At 43.1% G+C, this 15,010-nt stretch overlaps 1 protein-coding gene across 1 annotated transcript in view; it reads left to right on the top strand.

Annotated features, from left to right (window-relative positions):
• pcdh1a (protocadherin 1a) overlaps positions 1 to 7,921 on the top strand; it is a gene marked incomplete at its 3' end in the record, with an annotated part of 139,924 nt that extends 132,003 nt beyond the window's left edge. The window contains exon 4 of the mRNA XM_083637687.1: positions 7,551 to 7,921. Coding sequence (XP_083493813.1) covers positions 7,551 to 7,921 — 371 coding nt within the window. The remainder of the gene's footprint in view (positions 1 to 7,550) is intronic.
• Between the last annotated feature and the right edge of the window lie 7,089 nt (positions 7,922 to 15,010).

Genomic DNA, 15,010 nt, shown 5'->3' with positions numbered 1-15,010 from the left:
CTGCTTCTTACCATTTGACATGTTTCTCATGCCAATAAACATGTCCAAATAATATTGTCTTCAGAATCACAATCGTTTTTGCCACAAGATTACATAGGAGGAATTTGTCTTAGTGTAAGTATACAGTGTAGCGGTCACATCAATATTCAGAGATAGAGAGATTATATCTAAAAGACAAATCACAAAATTGCAAGTGCAGTCCAATATACAATATATACACACGAGTAGGAGTGTTATGCACATTAAATGGAAATTTACAGATCAAGAGGTGTGCGAGATTCATCTAATGGAGTAAAAAGTTCTGGTAGGAGAAGCAGCTATAATACTTTAATGTAACGAGTGTAGTCCAGCTGTTGCTACTGTTGTTACTTAAGCCGTTTTCCTACATGCGCTTTGTACCGCTAAATGACCGGAACGTGGTCTAATGCCTGCATGTGGGAAAGTCGTCATTTCACCAGTTTCGAGCCAGTCAGAAGAGCGGTATGCGCGATAACAGGCGCAAGTGTAGAACGGGTCCAGTCATTTGCCGGCATAGGCGAGGTGTACACACGTTGCTTAATGTTCCAGCGGGCATAATCTAATCATTCGTGCACATTAAAGCAAACTGGCGAAATGATCTTGTGATCTCTCCTCTCTGCTGCCTGCTCGCTCTCTGGCCACAGTCGTTCAGTCCTCCTCCTTCAGTCACAGGCACAGCCCGATAGGGACACAGACGAAGCAAATGCACGAAGCGAAATGTGGAAGTATTTTGCTTGTTGCCGACAGCGAAGGCAAGCCCGGACACATCAAACGAAGCCAGTCTGTAAAAAGTGCTTCAACGCGATGCAGGTGAACGGATAAACAAGCAAACTTATTTCACTATCAAGAGTTTTGCCGACACGTCACTCCCCACCCGCTCTGCAGTGCCGCCCCCCCCCCAACATACAGGCAATTTGGCTGCTAGATTACCATATGCGAGAGCCGAAGTGTGAAGGGAAATGTCCGATATTGACTTACAGGTAATTTTCCGGTACGCATGTGGGAAAACGGCTTCTGTATTAAAGTGACATGTGATGGGACGTGACTCATGTCAGTGGGGGGAGATTCGGCTGTGCTCGGGGGTATTGGGGGGGGGGGTGGTAGTGTCCTTAGTAGAGGGGGCTTTCGAGCCTTGTTGATGTGGCTGATGGCAGTTGGGAACAAGCTGTTCTTGTGGCAAGAGGTTTTGGTCTTGGCAGAACTCAGTCTCTTGTCGAGGGGGAGCATTTCAAAGAGTTTGTGTCAGGGGTGGAAGGGGTCGGCCATGATCTTATGAGACCGCTTCAACGTCCTGGCGGTCTGCAGGTCCTGAAGGGATGGCAGGTTGTATCCGATCACCTTCTCAGCACAGCGGATGATGCGCTGCAGTCTGTTGATGTCCTTGAGAGTGGCAGCAGCATACCAGACGGTGATGGAGGAGGTGAGGAAGGACTCAATGATGGAGGTGTAGAAGTGCTCCATCGTTGCCTTTGGCACTTTTCATTTCTTCAGCTGCCACATGAAGTACATCCTCTGCTGTGCCTTCTTGTTGAGAGCTCTGATGTCCAGCTCCCATTTCAGGTCCTGGCTGATGATGGTCCCCAGGAAGCTGCAAGAGTCCACAGTGTTGACTGGGGAGTCACCCAGCGTGAGGGGAGAGGGTGGGGCTGTGTTCCTCCTGTAATCCACAATCATCTCCCCTGTCTTTTGAGCATTTAGCTCCAGGTTGTTTTGACTGCACCAAGTCACCAGATGGTCGACCTCCATAATCAACCTTAAATTGAGCGAAGATCCAGTTATCTATTTTTACTCGTATGTGGTTTTTTCCTGTTCTCTTGCAAGACTGAATGAGTTGAAATTAACAGGAATTACATTTTAAACTGGCAAATATGAGACATACAGTACAGTAACAGTGATTTATGGCTAATTGTGAGTTCTCAGGGTGCAGATATTATACCTGCTCACAGCATGCACACAAATCTTTGGCTCTTTGTAATTCATAAGAAGAAACATGCCGGCATGCAGTGTTTTGGAAATCTGAGTATAAATCTGCACATCCCTTTTTGTGTACACACAGATTTCTAGTGGTGAAGCTATATGCAGAATTATACACAAGGCTCTCCTTGGTGTGGCGTAAAGCTCCTGGCAGCTCTGGAGAGGTTTTAATCAAGTGTGAAATCCTTTTGGAGGAGATGGCTACATAACTGTGCTTGTGCTTGGAAGCGTGCTCCTCAAGACCCCCCCAACTCACTTCCCGTGAGCACCTTCGATAGTGAGGTCCATCTCCCTGTTGTGTTGCATAGTGACCAGTCTCTTAGTGGAGACTTCACTCCTCATGTATGAGGCAGTGCACATGCTTCTCTCTGTTGTGTTGCATAGTGACCAGTCTCTTAGTGGAGACTTCACTCCTCATGTATGAGGCAGTGCACATGCTTCTCTCTGTTGTGTTGCATAGTGACCAGTCTCTTAGTGGAGACTCCACTCCTCATGTATGAGGCAGTGCACACGCTTGTCTCTGTTGTGTTGCATAGTGACCAGTCTCTTAGTGGAGACTCCACCCCTCATGTATGAGGCAGTGCACACGCTTCTCTCTGTTGTGTTGCATAGTGACCAGTCTCTTAGTGGAGACTCCACCCCTCATGTATGAGGCAGTGCACACGCTTCTCTCTGTTGTGTTGCATAGTGACCAGTCTCTTAGTGGAGACTCCACTCCTCATGTATGAGGCAGTGCACACGCTTCTCTCTGTTGTGTTGCATAGTGACCAGTCTCTTAGTGGAGACTCCACTCCTCATGTATGAGGCAGTGCACACGCTTCTCCCTGTTGTGTTGCATAGTGACCAGTCTCTTAGTGGAGACTCCACCCCTCATGTATGAGGCAGTGCACACGCTTCTCTCTGTTGTGTTGCATAGTGACCAGTCTCTTAGTGGAGACTCCACTCCTCATGTATGAGGCAGTGCACACGCTTCTCCCTGTTGTGTTGCATAGTGACCAGTCTCTTAGTGGAGACTTCACTCCTCATGTATGAGGCAGTGCACACGCTTCTCTCTGTTGTGTTGCATAGTGACCAGTCTCTTAGTGGAGACTCCACTCCTCATGTATGAGGCAGTGCACACGCTTGTCTCTGTTGTGTTGCATAGTGACCAGTCTCTTAGTGGAGACTCCACTCCTCATGTATGAGGCAGTGCACACGCTTCTCTCTGTTGTGTTGCATAGTGACCAGTCTCTTAGTGGAGACTCCACCCCTCATGTATGAGGCAGTGCACACGCTTCTCTCTGTTGTGTTGCATAGTGACCAGTCTCTTAGTGGAGACTCCACCCCTCATGTATGAGGCAGTGCACACGCTTCTCTCTGTTGTGTTGCATAGTGACCAGTCTCTTAGTGGAGACTCCACCCCTCATGTATGAGGCAGTGCACACGCTTGTCTCTGTTGTGTTGCATAGTGACCAGTCTCTTAGTGGAGACTTCACTCCTCATGTATGAGGCAGTGCACACGCTTCTCCCTGTTGTGTTGCATAGTGACCAGTCTCTTAGTGGAGACTCCACTCCTCATGTATGAGGCAGTGCACACGCTTCTCCCTGTTGTGTTGCATAGTGACCAGTCTCTTAGTGGAGACTCCACTCCTCATGTATGAGGCAGTGCACACGCTTCTCCCTGTTGTGTTGCATAGTGACCAGTCTCTTAGTGGAGACTCCACTCCTCATGTATGAGGCAGTGCACACGCTTCTCTCTGTTGTGTTGCATAGTGACCAGTCTCTTAGTGGAGACTCCACTCCTCATGTATGAGGCAGTGCACACGCTTCTCTCTGTTGTGTTGCATAGTGACCAGTCTCTTAGTGGAGACTTCACTCCTCATGTATGAGGCAGTGCACACGCTTCTCCCTGTTGTGTTGCATAGTGACCAGTCTCTTAGTGGAGACTCCACTCCTCATGTATGAGGCAGTGCACACGCTTCTCTCTGTTGTGTTGCATAGTGACCAGTCTCTTAGTGGAGACTCCACTCCTCATGTATGAGGCAGTGCACACGCTTCTCTCTGTTGTGTTGCATAGTGACCAGTCTCTTAGTGGAGACTCCACCCCTCATGTATGAGGCAGTGCACACGCTTCTCTCTGTTGCCTATCTCCTCTTTATGCTCCAGATTCAATGTTTTTTTTTCTTCTCCTCTTAATCAGGGATAAAAGTGTATTTTATTTGAAAAGATTCTCTGTTCATTTGCATTTTTGTAATACCAAATTCAATTCTCCCTAGTAAACAGACAGAGACAAATTTGCCACTTAGGCATAATGACATAATTAAGCATGAATAAGGCAGGACATTGCTCATTGTGAAGTAAATGTATTAAATAGCCTAAACATTTTGCTATTCAGGATTATAGGAAAAGCGAGATTAGCCGCAACAATGAATAGATCAGGCTACGCATTGTCCTTTGTCCAATAATAATTATATGAATAAACAATGGGACAAAAGCGTATGGATTACCCATGGAAAATAGCAATTTTAGACATAACAATAATAATAAGGGACATGAAACGAAAATAATCACATTCCATTAAATCTTAATGAGCAGTTAACTCTTAAAAAAATGAGCATCCTCACTTGGGCTTTTGATTGATGCCTTGGCGGACCAGATGCAGTTTTTCCAGCATCAGGGGTCTGACATTTTGTAGGATAATGATCTTGCCACTGGTCATGAGTACAATACTGATGGTTTGTCTCAAAGGCTTGCTGTCAAGCTGGCATTGTCTCTATTAGTTGTGAACTCTCACTATTGCCTCTAGTACGTCATCTTTCATGGTTGCATCATTCAGATGCACTAACATCTCTCTACTGTGTAGTATTGATTGAGTACGCCTCTTTCTCTGTGAATACATTTACGCTGTCTTTCAGGCACATTGTCCTGCAGCCACAAAACCAGACAGGGCATCTGTGACGGACATGCGCTTCCATGCTATGTGCATCATATTAATGTTAGATCGCTGCAGTGGTTTAAGCACTTGGTGTTTAACATTTGAATGATATCATGGGTTCAAATCTTAGTTATCGGCTTTCTGGCTTGGACAGGAAGCTGTTCATGTTCACCAATATTGATTGGACTGTCCTAGTCTAAAGGGATAACGAAGATGAAATGAAAATGGTATTTCCATTTAATTCTGGCAGTATGTTCAGCTTCTCAACAGGTGTGCTGCTCAGCAGGTCTATTGGCTGTAGGGCTGCAACTAACGATTATTTTCATTATCGATTAATTAATTGATTATTTTCTCGACTAATGGAAGTTGTTTGGTCTCTAAAATGTCACAAAATGCTGAAAAATGTCGATCACTTTTTCCCCAAAGCCCAAGATGACATCATCAAATGTCTTCTTTTGTCCTGACCAACATCCACAACCCAAAGATAATCAGTTTAATGTAGACTAAAGAAGCCAGAAAATATTCACATTTAAGAAGTGTAAACAATCGATTATAAAAAATAGTATATATATGTATATATATATATATATGTATGTGTATATATATATATATATATATATATATGTATGTGTATATATATATATATACCGTAAATTCCGGACTATAAGGCGCACCGGTGTATAAGCCGCACCTGCAGAGTTGACTGTTTTTTACATATATAAGCCGCACCGGTCTATAAGCCGCGGGTGTTTTGATGTTTAATTACCATATGTAAGGCTTCGTGCACAGAGGGGATTGTCGGGAAAGAGATGGCTGTTTGGGGAAGCTCCCATTTATTAACATTTCAACAAAACAAAAGTCAGGTCACTAATCCCCAGACAAAATCACACATTGTGAGATGCTTAAAAATCACCATCGGCGGGAGCTTTACTCCAGATGCTGTGCAGCCAAGAACACAAGTGAAATTCGTTCTCTCGTGACCTGTGGTTCTCAACGTGATGGACGATTCACCTTTCTTGTTAACAGTCCTAGTGAGAGGCAGGTCGAACGTCAAAGGCACTTCATCCATATTTATGATCTGCTCCGGTCCGATGGAATATTCCTTGATCTTTCTTTGTGTGAATTCGCCGAAGTTTGTAATTTTCTCCTGGTAGTCGGGAGGGAGTTGCTGACACAGTCGTCCGCGCCCTGACGGACAGTCCCTTTCGTCTCGGGTTTGTGCATGATCCTTTGCTGCTGCTGCTGTTGTTGTTGTTCCTGTCTCGCTACTGTCTCAGACATGGCTTTCAGGCTCAATCGCCGCCATCGTCGTAACACAGCCAGTTCTCCATCTTTTGAAGCATGATGTTAGATTACAACGAGCTAGTTGTGTGGCTTAGCCTTCCAAAATGTTGCTGTTAGTTTTTTAGAATGTAATACATAGAATTGGGAATGTTACATTCAATTTCATTCAGACTGTCTTTCTGGCTCAATCGCTGCCTTTTTCCCCCCGGAGCGAGGGAGGAGGGAGGGTGTTTTACCGTAGTGGCTGAGAGAGAGTAGTGGCACAGTGCTCCAATCAGGTCGCGAGGCACATTTTTTGCAACATCATCCAATCAGGGTCTCGCTCTCATAATGTCTGTCTTGCTCTCGTTCTGCCTCATACCAACATCCATAGATTTTGGAGGTTCCCGAGTGGCCGTTTGCTGGAAAAATCCATAGATAAGCCGCACCGTTATATAAGCCGCAGGGGCCAAAAAAGGCCAAAAAACGGGAAAAAAGCCGCGGCTTATAGTCCGGAATTTACGGTATATATATATGTGCTGTGTGTGTGTGTGTGTGTGTGTGTGTGTGTGTGTGTGTGTGTGTGTGTGTGTGTGTGTGTGTGTGTTTGTTGGGGGGGTACTCTTTTGTGGTGGCTGTATAAATTAGCTCCTCCTCATTGTGGTGCTATCAGCTTGTAAAGTACATCAAAATGAGGTCACTGGGTCATGGGCCTATTTATTTAATTAGGAACAGTTGAATGAAAAAATGGATAATAATAATCAGGGGCATGGAGCTCTATCAGCACTGTCAATCAATAACTCATACAATGGTTTTGCCCCAGGAATCCAAGGGTTCTTTGCAACCAAACATTTGGTATGTGTGTGTGTGTGTGTGTGTGTGTGTGTGTGTGTGTGTGTGTGTGTGTTTATGCTGACATGTATTTTGGAGCACCATTTACAGTGACTACACACATACACAAGTCACATATAATAGGAATAAATCGTTACACTGCAGCGAGCATGTTAACAACAGGGCAACATATTCGCAAACATGCCAGACAACTGCCATAATCTTTACCAAGCACTCGGCAGTGATGGCAAAATACAGCAAACACTCCAGCCCCTGAATGTAGCACATCAACTAGTGGACTACACACGTAGCTCTCATTACACAGTGCATAGCAACCGCTACATAGCAACTGCTGCTGACTGCTTAGCAACAGCTGCAAAGACCTCAAGAAGAGGGGGACCATTTTAATGGGGTGTTTCAGATGACACCACTTCCTTTCACAAACGGCGTTTTACACTTAGAAAAAATGCCTCTGTATGAATTCCATTGTGATGTGTCTCACTATGAAGCCGTCTGATGAGCACGGTTCTGTTCTTTCTTCTGCCCATAGATATCCGTTCCCTCCCTGATGTGGCAATGACCGGAAACTGTACCCCGGAGTGCAGTGAATTGGGCCACTCGGACGCCTGCTGGATGCCCGGGCATCCTTCGCCCGTACGCAAGGCCAGGAACCCCCCCAAACTCTCGACCTTCGTGCCTTACCAGGAGAGAGGGAGCCTGGGACGTCTAGCCAACGGGAGCGCCAGGCTGGGTGGGGAGGAGCACCGGTCGCGCCTTCCCCCCTCCCGCAGTGCCTATTCCAACAGTGGTCACGACCCCGGTCAGGACTGCCCCCTAGAGGAGATGCCCCTGAGTGTAGCCTCCGAGTTCCCGCCCACCTCCCCTTCTGCCCACACTCCAAAAAGAGAGATTTACCTGTGAGGAGCACGCTCATCTGATTGGTGCACATTTGGAGGAAAAGACACACACACACTTCAGAAGAAGAACCAGGCTGTCCATATATTGAAGCCAATGCCCTTTTTGTAGGTAACAATAGGCTGTGACTCATTTGTTTTTCCTTCATTTTCTTCATTAAATTATTCTGTTTATTTATTAGCTTATTTATTATTAATTCCACCAATTGGTTGATGTACTCCTTTATTTATACAAAATCTTGACGAATATTATACAAACAGATCAAAAGGAAATACTTACAGGTGGTAATTACTACTTCTGTAGTACAGTACACTGATTTTTGTAGGTGGTAATTACTACTTCTGTAGTACAGTACACTGATTTTTGTAGTTAGCCATGTCCCAGTCTGTGAAGCGATCTCTTGAATTTGAAAGTTGTGATCAGTGCTCTTGTGCCATTATTAGATATTATTCAATAGACCGCCAGTTAAGCCCGACGAACAGGCATTTTTATTAAAAATCAACTAGAATGGTCTATCTTAATGTACAGTGCTGTAAATACATTTGAATGGCGTGTTCTACATATATTTTTGTCTGGCATAAGCTGATTTTTTTTTGCCTCAGAGACTTAGCATATTTGAGCTTTTCTTTGCTGCTGCTGTTTAAACTTGATTGAAACCATCTCCAGAAGTGTGGAGCTAGATATTGTGGAAGGCATCCGTCGGACACTGCACACACACACACACACACACACGCACACACGCACACACGCACACACGCACACACACACACACACACACACACACACACACACACACACACACACACACACACACACACACACACACACACACACACACACACACACACACACACACACACCTTTGACCCCCCCCCAATCATAGTAGAATGGCCTTTTCCTCTGCTCCCTGTAGAGCGGTGCCACTGGTGGAGAACACTGTGTGGCAACATTTAAACTGACATTATGTTCCACTGACTTTCAGCACTGTGACCTATCGTTCATCATGAAAGCGCTCGACTTGGCCACAGTACCCCGGAGTCACTCTGACTAACCCCAAAGTAGTTACAAGATACATTCTGATTGACGTCTCTGAGTGGAACCCCGTGACCCCGCTGTGTTGATGAAATCGCACTGCTGCCGCAGTTTTAAAAGCTCTTCTGTATCGTCGTGACAATCAGACCCGTTTCACCTGTAACTCAGTTACACCCCGCGCCGAGGTCACAATCCATTAGAACCCTACTGCTTCTCAGCTCATAGCGTTCTCCCCTCACGATCCGTATGAATTTCAAGAGATCTTATGAATGCATAAAGAGGTATTTACACGGGCGTTGGGAACAGGGCACTCGAGTCCTGAGAGCTACTGGAGTGATACAGAGTACTTTTGGAAGTTACATATCATGCTGATGTAAGCTGGAGAAGTGCTATACATTCAGATCAACTTCTTTGTTTGAAGAGGATCCTCTTCTCGCTAAATCTTTACATCTTAAGAGGTGAATTCAGTAGGTTATGATGCGCTCACTGAAACTTGTCGGTGGTGAAATAGAGGCCTTGAAGTGAACAGATAGGCTTGGAAAAAAAGAATCCTCGTGAGATATTGTCAATAATAATGGGATTTCAAAAGAAATTTGATTTAATCAATAATGATATCTGCAAGTGTAGACAAATATGGAGACAGAACATATAAAATAACGCAAGTTGGTTAGTAGGAGTCTGGTTCAATTTGCTGTACCACCTGTCGGTTCTGATTTTGGGTTGTATTGAGGACAACATGCTTAATCACCTTGTTGAGCAGTTTTCCTCCTTTCGCTAGGCTATTGAACAGAGAATAAAGAAATAGGGCACGCCCGTGGGCTTTATCTATCTTTACAAAGATTTTCAAGTGATTCTGAAGGATATATCTGAAGGACACTATCTATTAGTCAGTAATTGGATGTTAATGATGACTACACCAGCCTGCCTCACAGCGTCGGTGAACTCGCCAATGTCTTTGATTTGAACATTGATTTGATTAGATTTGTGGATACCTTTCACCCCTCTTTTTTACCTCTGCAGAGTATTTCCATAGTGAGATAGTGGCTCTGAGTAAGGGTGGAAGAGCCTAGAATGGACATTTCCTAATTAGGGTGAGTAATGAGTCCTGAGCTAGGGCATGTGTGAGCACACCCTCAGGACAACACACCCGCCAGATAATGCAAATCCACCCGCAGAGCTACTATCAGTTAAAAGGGGTATTTTTATCAGTACTTACCTCATCATGCTGCCATTGAATGCTGCGTTTAGAATAATTAAGCTGAAAACATATGGAAATTACTGGACATGCCATGATTAAATAAAGTGGGCGATTATCCTGCCTAGAGGGGGAAAAAAGCACATTATGCCGTTTTCAAAGCCATTTAGTGACTGAAATAAAATTCAGACAACAGTCATGATACACTGTGATGAAGCCCCCATGGCCCCCCAAGCTCCCTCTCTGTGCTGTGGATAGCAGCTTCACAAACTAGCTCCCTCTCTCAGTGCTGTGGATAGCAGCTTCACAAACTGCAAGCAATGGCTGGGATCACTGACCTGGAATTAATGACAAGTGTGAAAGATAGCAATGATGAGTGATAACGCCAACGTCACATAGTCTTTCACAACGTTATCTTTTTAGCAGCTTTCACTCCAATTCAGATTTACTCAGTCTGACTGCTTTGTATCAAGATTAATCTCTGGAGGGAAATCTTAACAGCCTAGAAATATTTGAATGAATCTGGAACGTCTCTTCTGAGTTTCTTTGATTCCCTATACAGTGCCAAAGTCACGCCCTTTTCTGGGTTCAGCATACCCACCAAAGGATTTCATCCACCATTCATTTTCCCATAGACATTTCGTAAAATGCTCATAAAAATATTTTTTACTTGTTCAAACCAAGTGATTCAGCTATCTTTAGAATCAGGAGACAAAACAGCATTTCACTGAGACCAACAAAAAAAGGTAGATTTTTTTTGTATCTGGATTATTTATTTATGTATGTATGTATGTATGTATGTATGTATGTATGTATGTATGTATGTATTTATTTATTTATTTATTTATTTATTTATTTATTTATGTATTCGTTTTTAGTTTTGATCTGAGTGAAATGTTATATCAGGGGTGGGCAACTGCTCAATGTGGCCCCTGGGTCAATTAAAACATAAATAAATTACAAAGCGGACGTTTTTGGTTAGGTTAGGTTAGACCACCAAAATCTGTGTTTTTATTTTACTGTACACATACTGTTTAACGTTAGCATTTGAGCTATATCCAGGATGCACATTGCACATGCAACATTACTAATCTGATTAATATCACATATTTGGGTGAGGTACCCCATAAGCTAGAGCAAAGTTTCTGGTGTCATCTGAATTGAAGAATTACTAAATTTGAATATGAAAAATATAAATGTTGGTATAATAAACTTTGCTTACCAGTCCTTTTCATCAAATTAATAGCTATAATTCGGAGTGATGGTGTTACAGTCGGCTACTGGTGGAAGTGCACTGTCACAATCTGGTAGCGAGGATTTTTTTGTGTGGCCCTCTCTATCATCAAAGTTGCCCATCCCTGTGTTATATCCTGATTGTAAATATAGCTGAATTGCTTGGTTTGACCAAGTGAAACTCTTTACGAAACATCTATGGAAAAATTAGTGGTGGATGAAATCCCTTGGTGCGGCTGCTCAACCCCTTAAGAGGGCGTGACGTTGGCACTCTATACATCAAGTGAATGGGGTAACTCTGAGTTGATAAGTCATAAACGCCGGTTGTTACTGGAACGGAAAGAGTTTGGTTTGAGTCCCTGAAAAGCGTGAACCCTCACCCAGGGCCGATTTTCCCCATCTCAGTGAGTCGGACTCTTGGACTCCAGCTGATGTGACCTGCTTCTCACTCCTTGGAACAATGTATCACAGGGTTTGACCTTTCTTTTGAACTCATGCTGAATTAACTGTGTTTACTTCTCTCTCAAACACAAAGTGAATCATGAAGCATCGAAATATACTCAACAGTATAAATAATGTTTAATTTGTATTTTAGCATTGGTTTCATGTTGAATTCACTCAAGTATATTTTGCCTCTCTGTAGTGCGTATTGTATGGTGATCATTTCTGTGGACAGATGGACAAAGTACAGTATCGGAATTGGCAAAGGACCGATCAAAGACTCTTAGCAAACTGGTTGTGAGGAAAAAAAATATATATATATATCTCTTGATGGTGTAGTGTACATAGATCTCCACAACCCCTGTGTCTGCTGTCAAGCAGGCGATGAGTTTAGCATGAATTCCAAAGATGATTGGTAGAAACTGTTTACTGTTTTTTTTCTCTGAGATGTTAGTGCTGGTTCCTGTTCCAGAGCCCTCTCCCCAAACTGAACATTTCATCTTTTTCACAGTTCCATCTAGAACAAAGACGATTGCCTTGAAAATATGTCTTTGCAGGAGAGAATCTAGTTGTTATCCTAATTGTTGGTATATTTATATAGGACAAAATGCTTGTGATGCCATGTTTTTGTACAGTTTTATGTACATACAAAGTGAAGCTTTCTAAAAGTTCTGACAAAAGCCGATGGCATATAAAAATTGTAACATGTTTTCTTGAGATGTGCACATCTTGCCTTGGTTGGATTGACCTTTGCTGAGTCAGTGTGAATGTGGCCGTTCTATGCCTGCACTGTAGTCATTCACCGACTCCCCACCTCCTGAGGACTTAATCAGTTTTTATGTTTATCGTGAACAGTGGATCGTCTTATCTTACCGGTTTGTTAACTTCCTGTGTTCTGCTTCGTTCTGTTTTCGCATGTTGACAAATTCTCTTGTAATACTGTAAGTCCTCATGAACTTTGTAATAAAATCACTGCAGGGAAAAAATAAATGTTGTCTATTTTTTTCCTTTCATTTTTTGGGTTGTACAAGGTTTTTTCTTAGCGGTTCTTACATTTTTACAAGGGGTTTTGCAGTCTTGAACCTAAATTGTATAAAATGTGTTTCACCCTGAGGCCTGGCTCATTAAGACATACTAGTATTCTTGTCATGTGGGGATCAGTGCTTCATTTCTAAGTCAGGAAGCCCATGAATATTGAGAGGGACACATTCAAGGAGCTTGAAGTGGCGGATTCCCAGAACCTGTTAACTGGTGAAACTCGTGGTAGAGGGGAAAAAATGTGCCAGAGGTTATTAGTCTCCACCATGCAGCCTTACCACAGTACAGAATGCTTCTTCACAGAATTCATCAGTTGCCCTACTCTACAGTATAATAGGTCCACATTTAGCATTGAGGCTTATGAGATAGCAGTCTGACTTATTTTTTACATATTATCATGCCTTTACTAAAATACAACGGGAATGTCAATTAAACTGTTTCTATCAAGAGCGAATTGAGAGCGAGCTTTCGATGAAAGAGCTGCTCCCGTCTCGGTGTTCATGCGAGCAATTAACCAAATTGACTATTATAGTTCTATATATACCGGTATATAACATTATAGGTAACATGAGTAAAAAGACAATTGTTTCCCAAACAATATTCAAGACCAAGCAGTCAGTCTCTTTTATTTGTATTCCTAGCAATTCTCTCTCACATATTGTGGTCACAGAAATACTCTTAGGCCGCTATGGCTCTGTCCCTGATTATCTTCATCCTTGGTTGCTCACAGTTTTGGTGATCAAAGAATTTGATCTTTTTCTGCACTCATTTGAATTCACTCAAAGAGTGTAAGCTAAAGGACTTAAGATGGAATATAAAATATATGAATGCATCTCACTATTTATAGACAGGTCTAATTTTTGAGGAGGTTCAGCATATTTGCACAAACGCCAAAAGCCCTGGGGAAAGAGAGAAAAACAGACTGATAAAAAAAAACTGTGGGGCTTATTAAAATATCTCGCCCAAGGGGAGGAAGAGAAAAAAATCAAGATGACAAAAATGACACAGATGACATAAAAAAAAGTGGAGAATAGTACAAAATCCATAAATAAGTAAGGCAAGTAAAAGTATCGGATCATTAGCCATAGCCACTATCCCTATGGCCCCTCCCCCCCAAAATCCACCGATATCCCCCTAGCCACTCTCCTCTCAGTCCACTCAGCCTCTCTATAGCACGGTGATTCCCAACTATCTTTTTTTAACATTACACACAGTTAAAAACACCTTGCTGATGGACAGCTCCTTGAAAACTAACACTGAAAATGCAACATGTTTCAGATTATTCTGATCTTGCTTTGTAAAGTATATAAGGCCCTATAACAGGGTTTGTCCACACAATTTGCAAGCCCATTTGGTCCCACTCAGAAACCATAAGACCTGCCGCTACCGAACTTGGTAGGTAGGTTCACAGTCACCTTTTACTATGGGCGGAAGAATTACAATTGTTGACCACTAGGTGGCGCTATAACAGCCCTCTTTACCTTTTGGTCCATAACTTTTGAACCGTAGCATCTACAATCAAAATTATTTTTTCCCTGGATTCCTTGGGTCATTCCGCATCTGCTTATATAGGCCGGGCTTATTTCCGCCTAACTACATTTTCCGCCATTTTGAATGTTCCCCAAAAGCATTTTTTCCGTTATTTCTCCTTCAAATTGTGTCCAATCTTCACCAAACCACATCACATACCGTGTGTGGACTGTCCTACACAAAATTTATTTCACGGTTTTTTGCAAGACCGCACCGTTGCGATATAATCGACTTCAGAACTTTTGTGGGTGTGGCCTAGTTCACAAAAATTGCCCTAACTCCGGAACGCATTGTCCAACCTTGGTACAGGTGTGCAGCTATGTACTCTGAGCTGATAAAAAAAACAATTGTGTCATTTCGACTATTAGGGGCACTATGGCAACAATAAGTACCCGTAGCTCACAAACCATAAGAGCGACGGTTCCCAAATTGGGTACATAGGTTCATAGAGTACTCTTCTACTCTGGCCTAAAAAATTACACAGATTGACCTCACGGTGGCGCTATAGCTGCCCTCTGTACGATCTACGATCAACATTCTTTCTATATAGACCACGCCCATTTCCGTCTAACTAGATTTTCCACCATTTAGACTTGTTCAAAAGCATTTTTTCGCTATTTCTCCTT

Source organism: Poromitra crassiceps (assembly GCF_964638095.1).
Source record: "Poromitra crassiceps genome assembly, chromosome: 1".
NCBI lineage: Eukaryota > Metazoa > Chordata > Actinopteri > Beryciformes > Melamphaidae > Poromitra > Poromitra crassiceps.
Note: the sequence above shows the minus strand (reverse complement) of the source record. Positions and strands in the feature narration are given on the sequence as shown.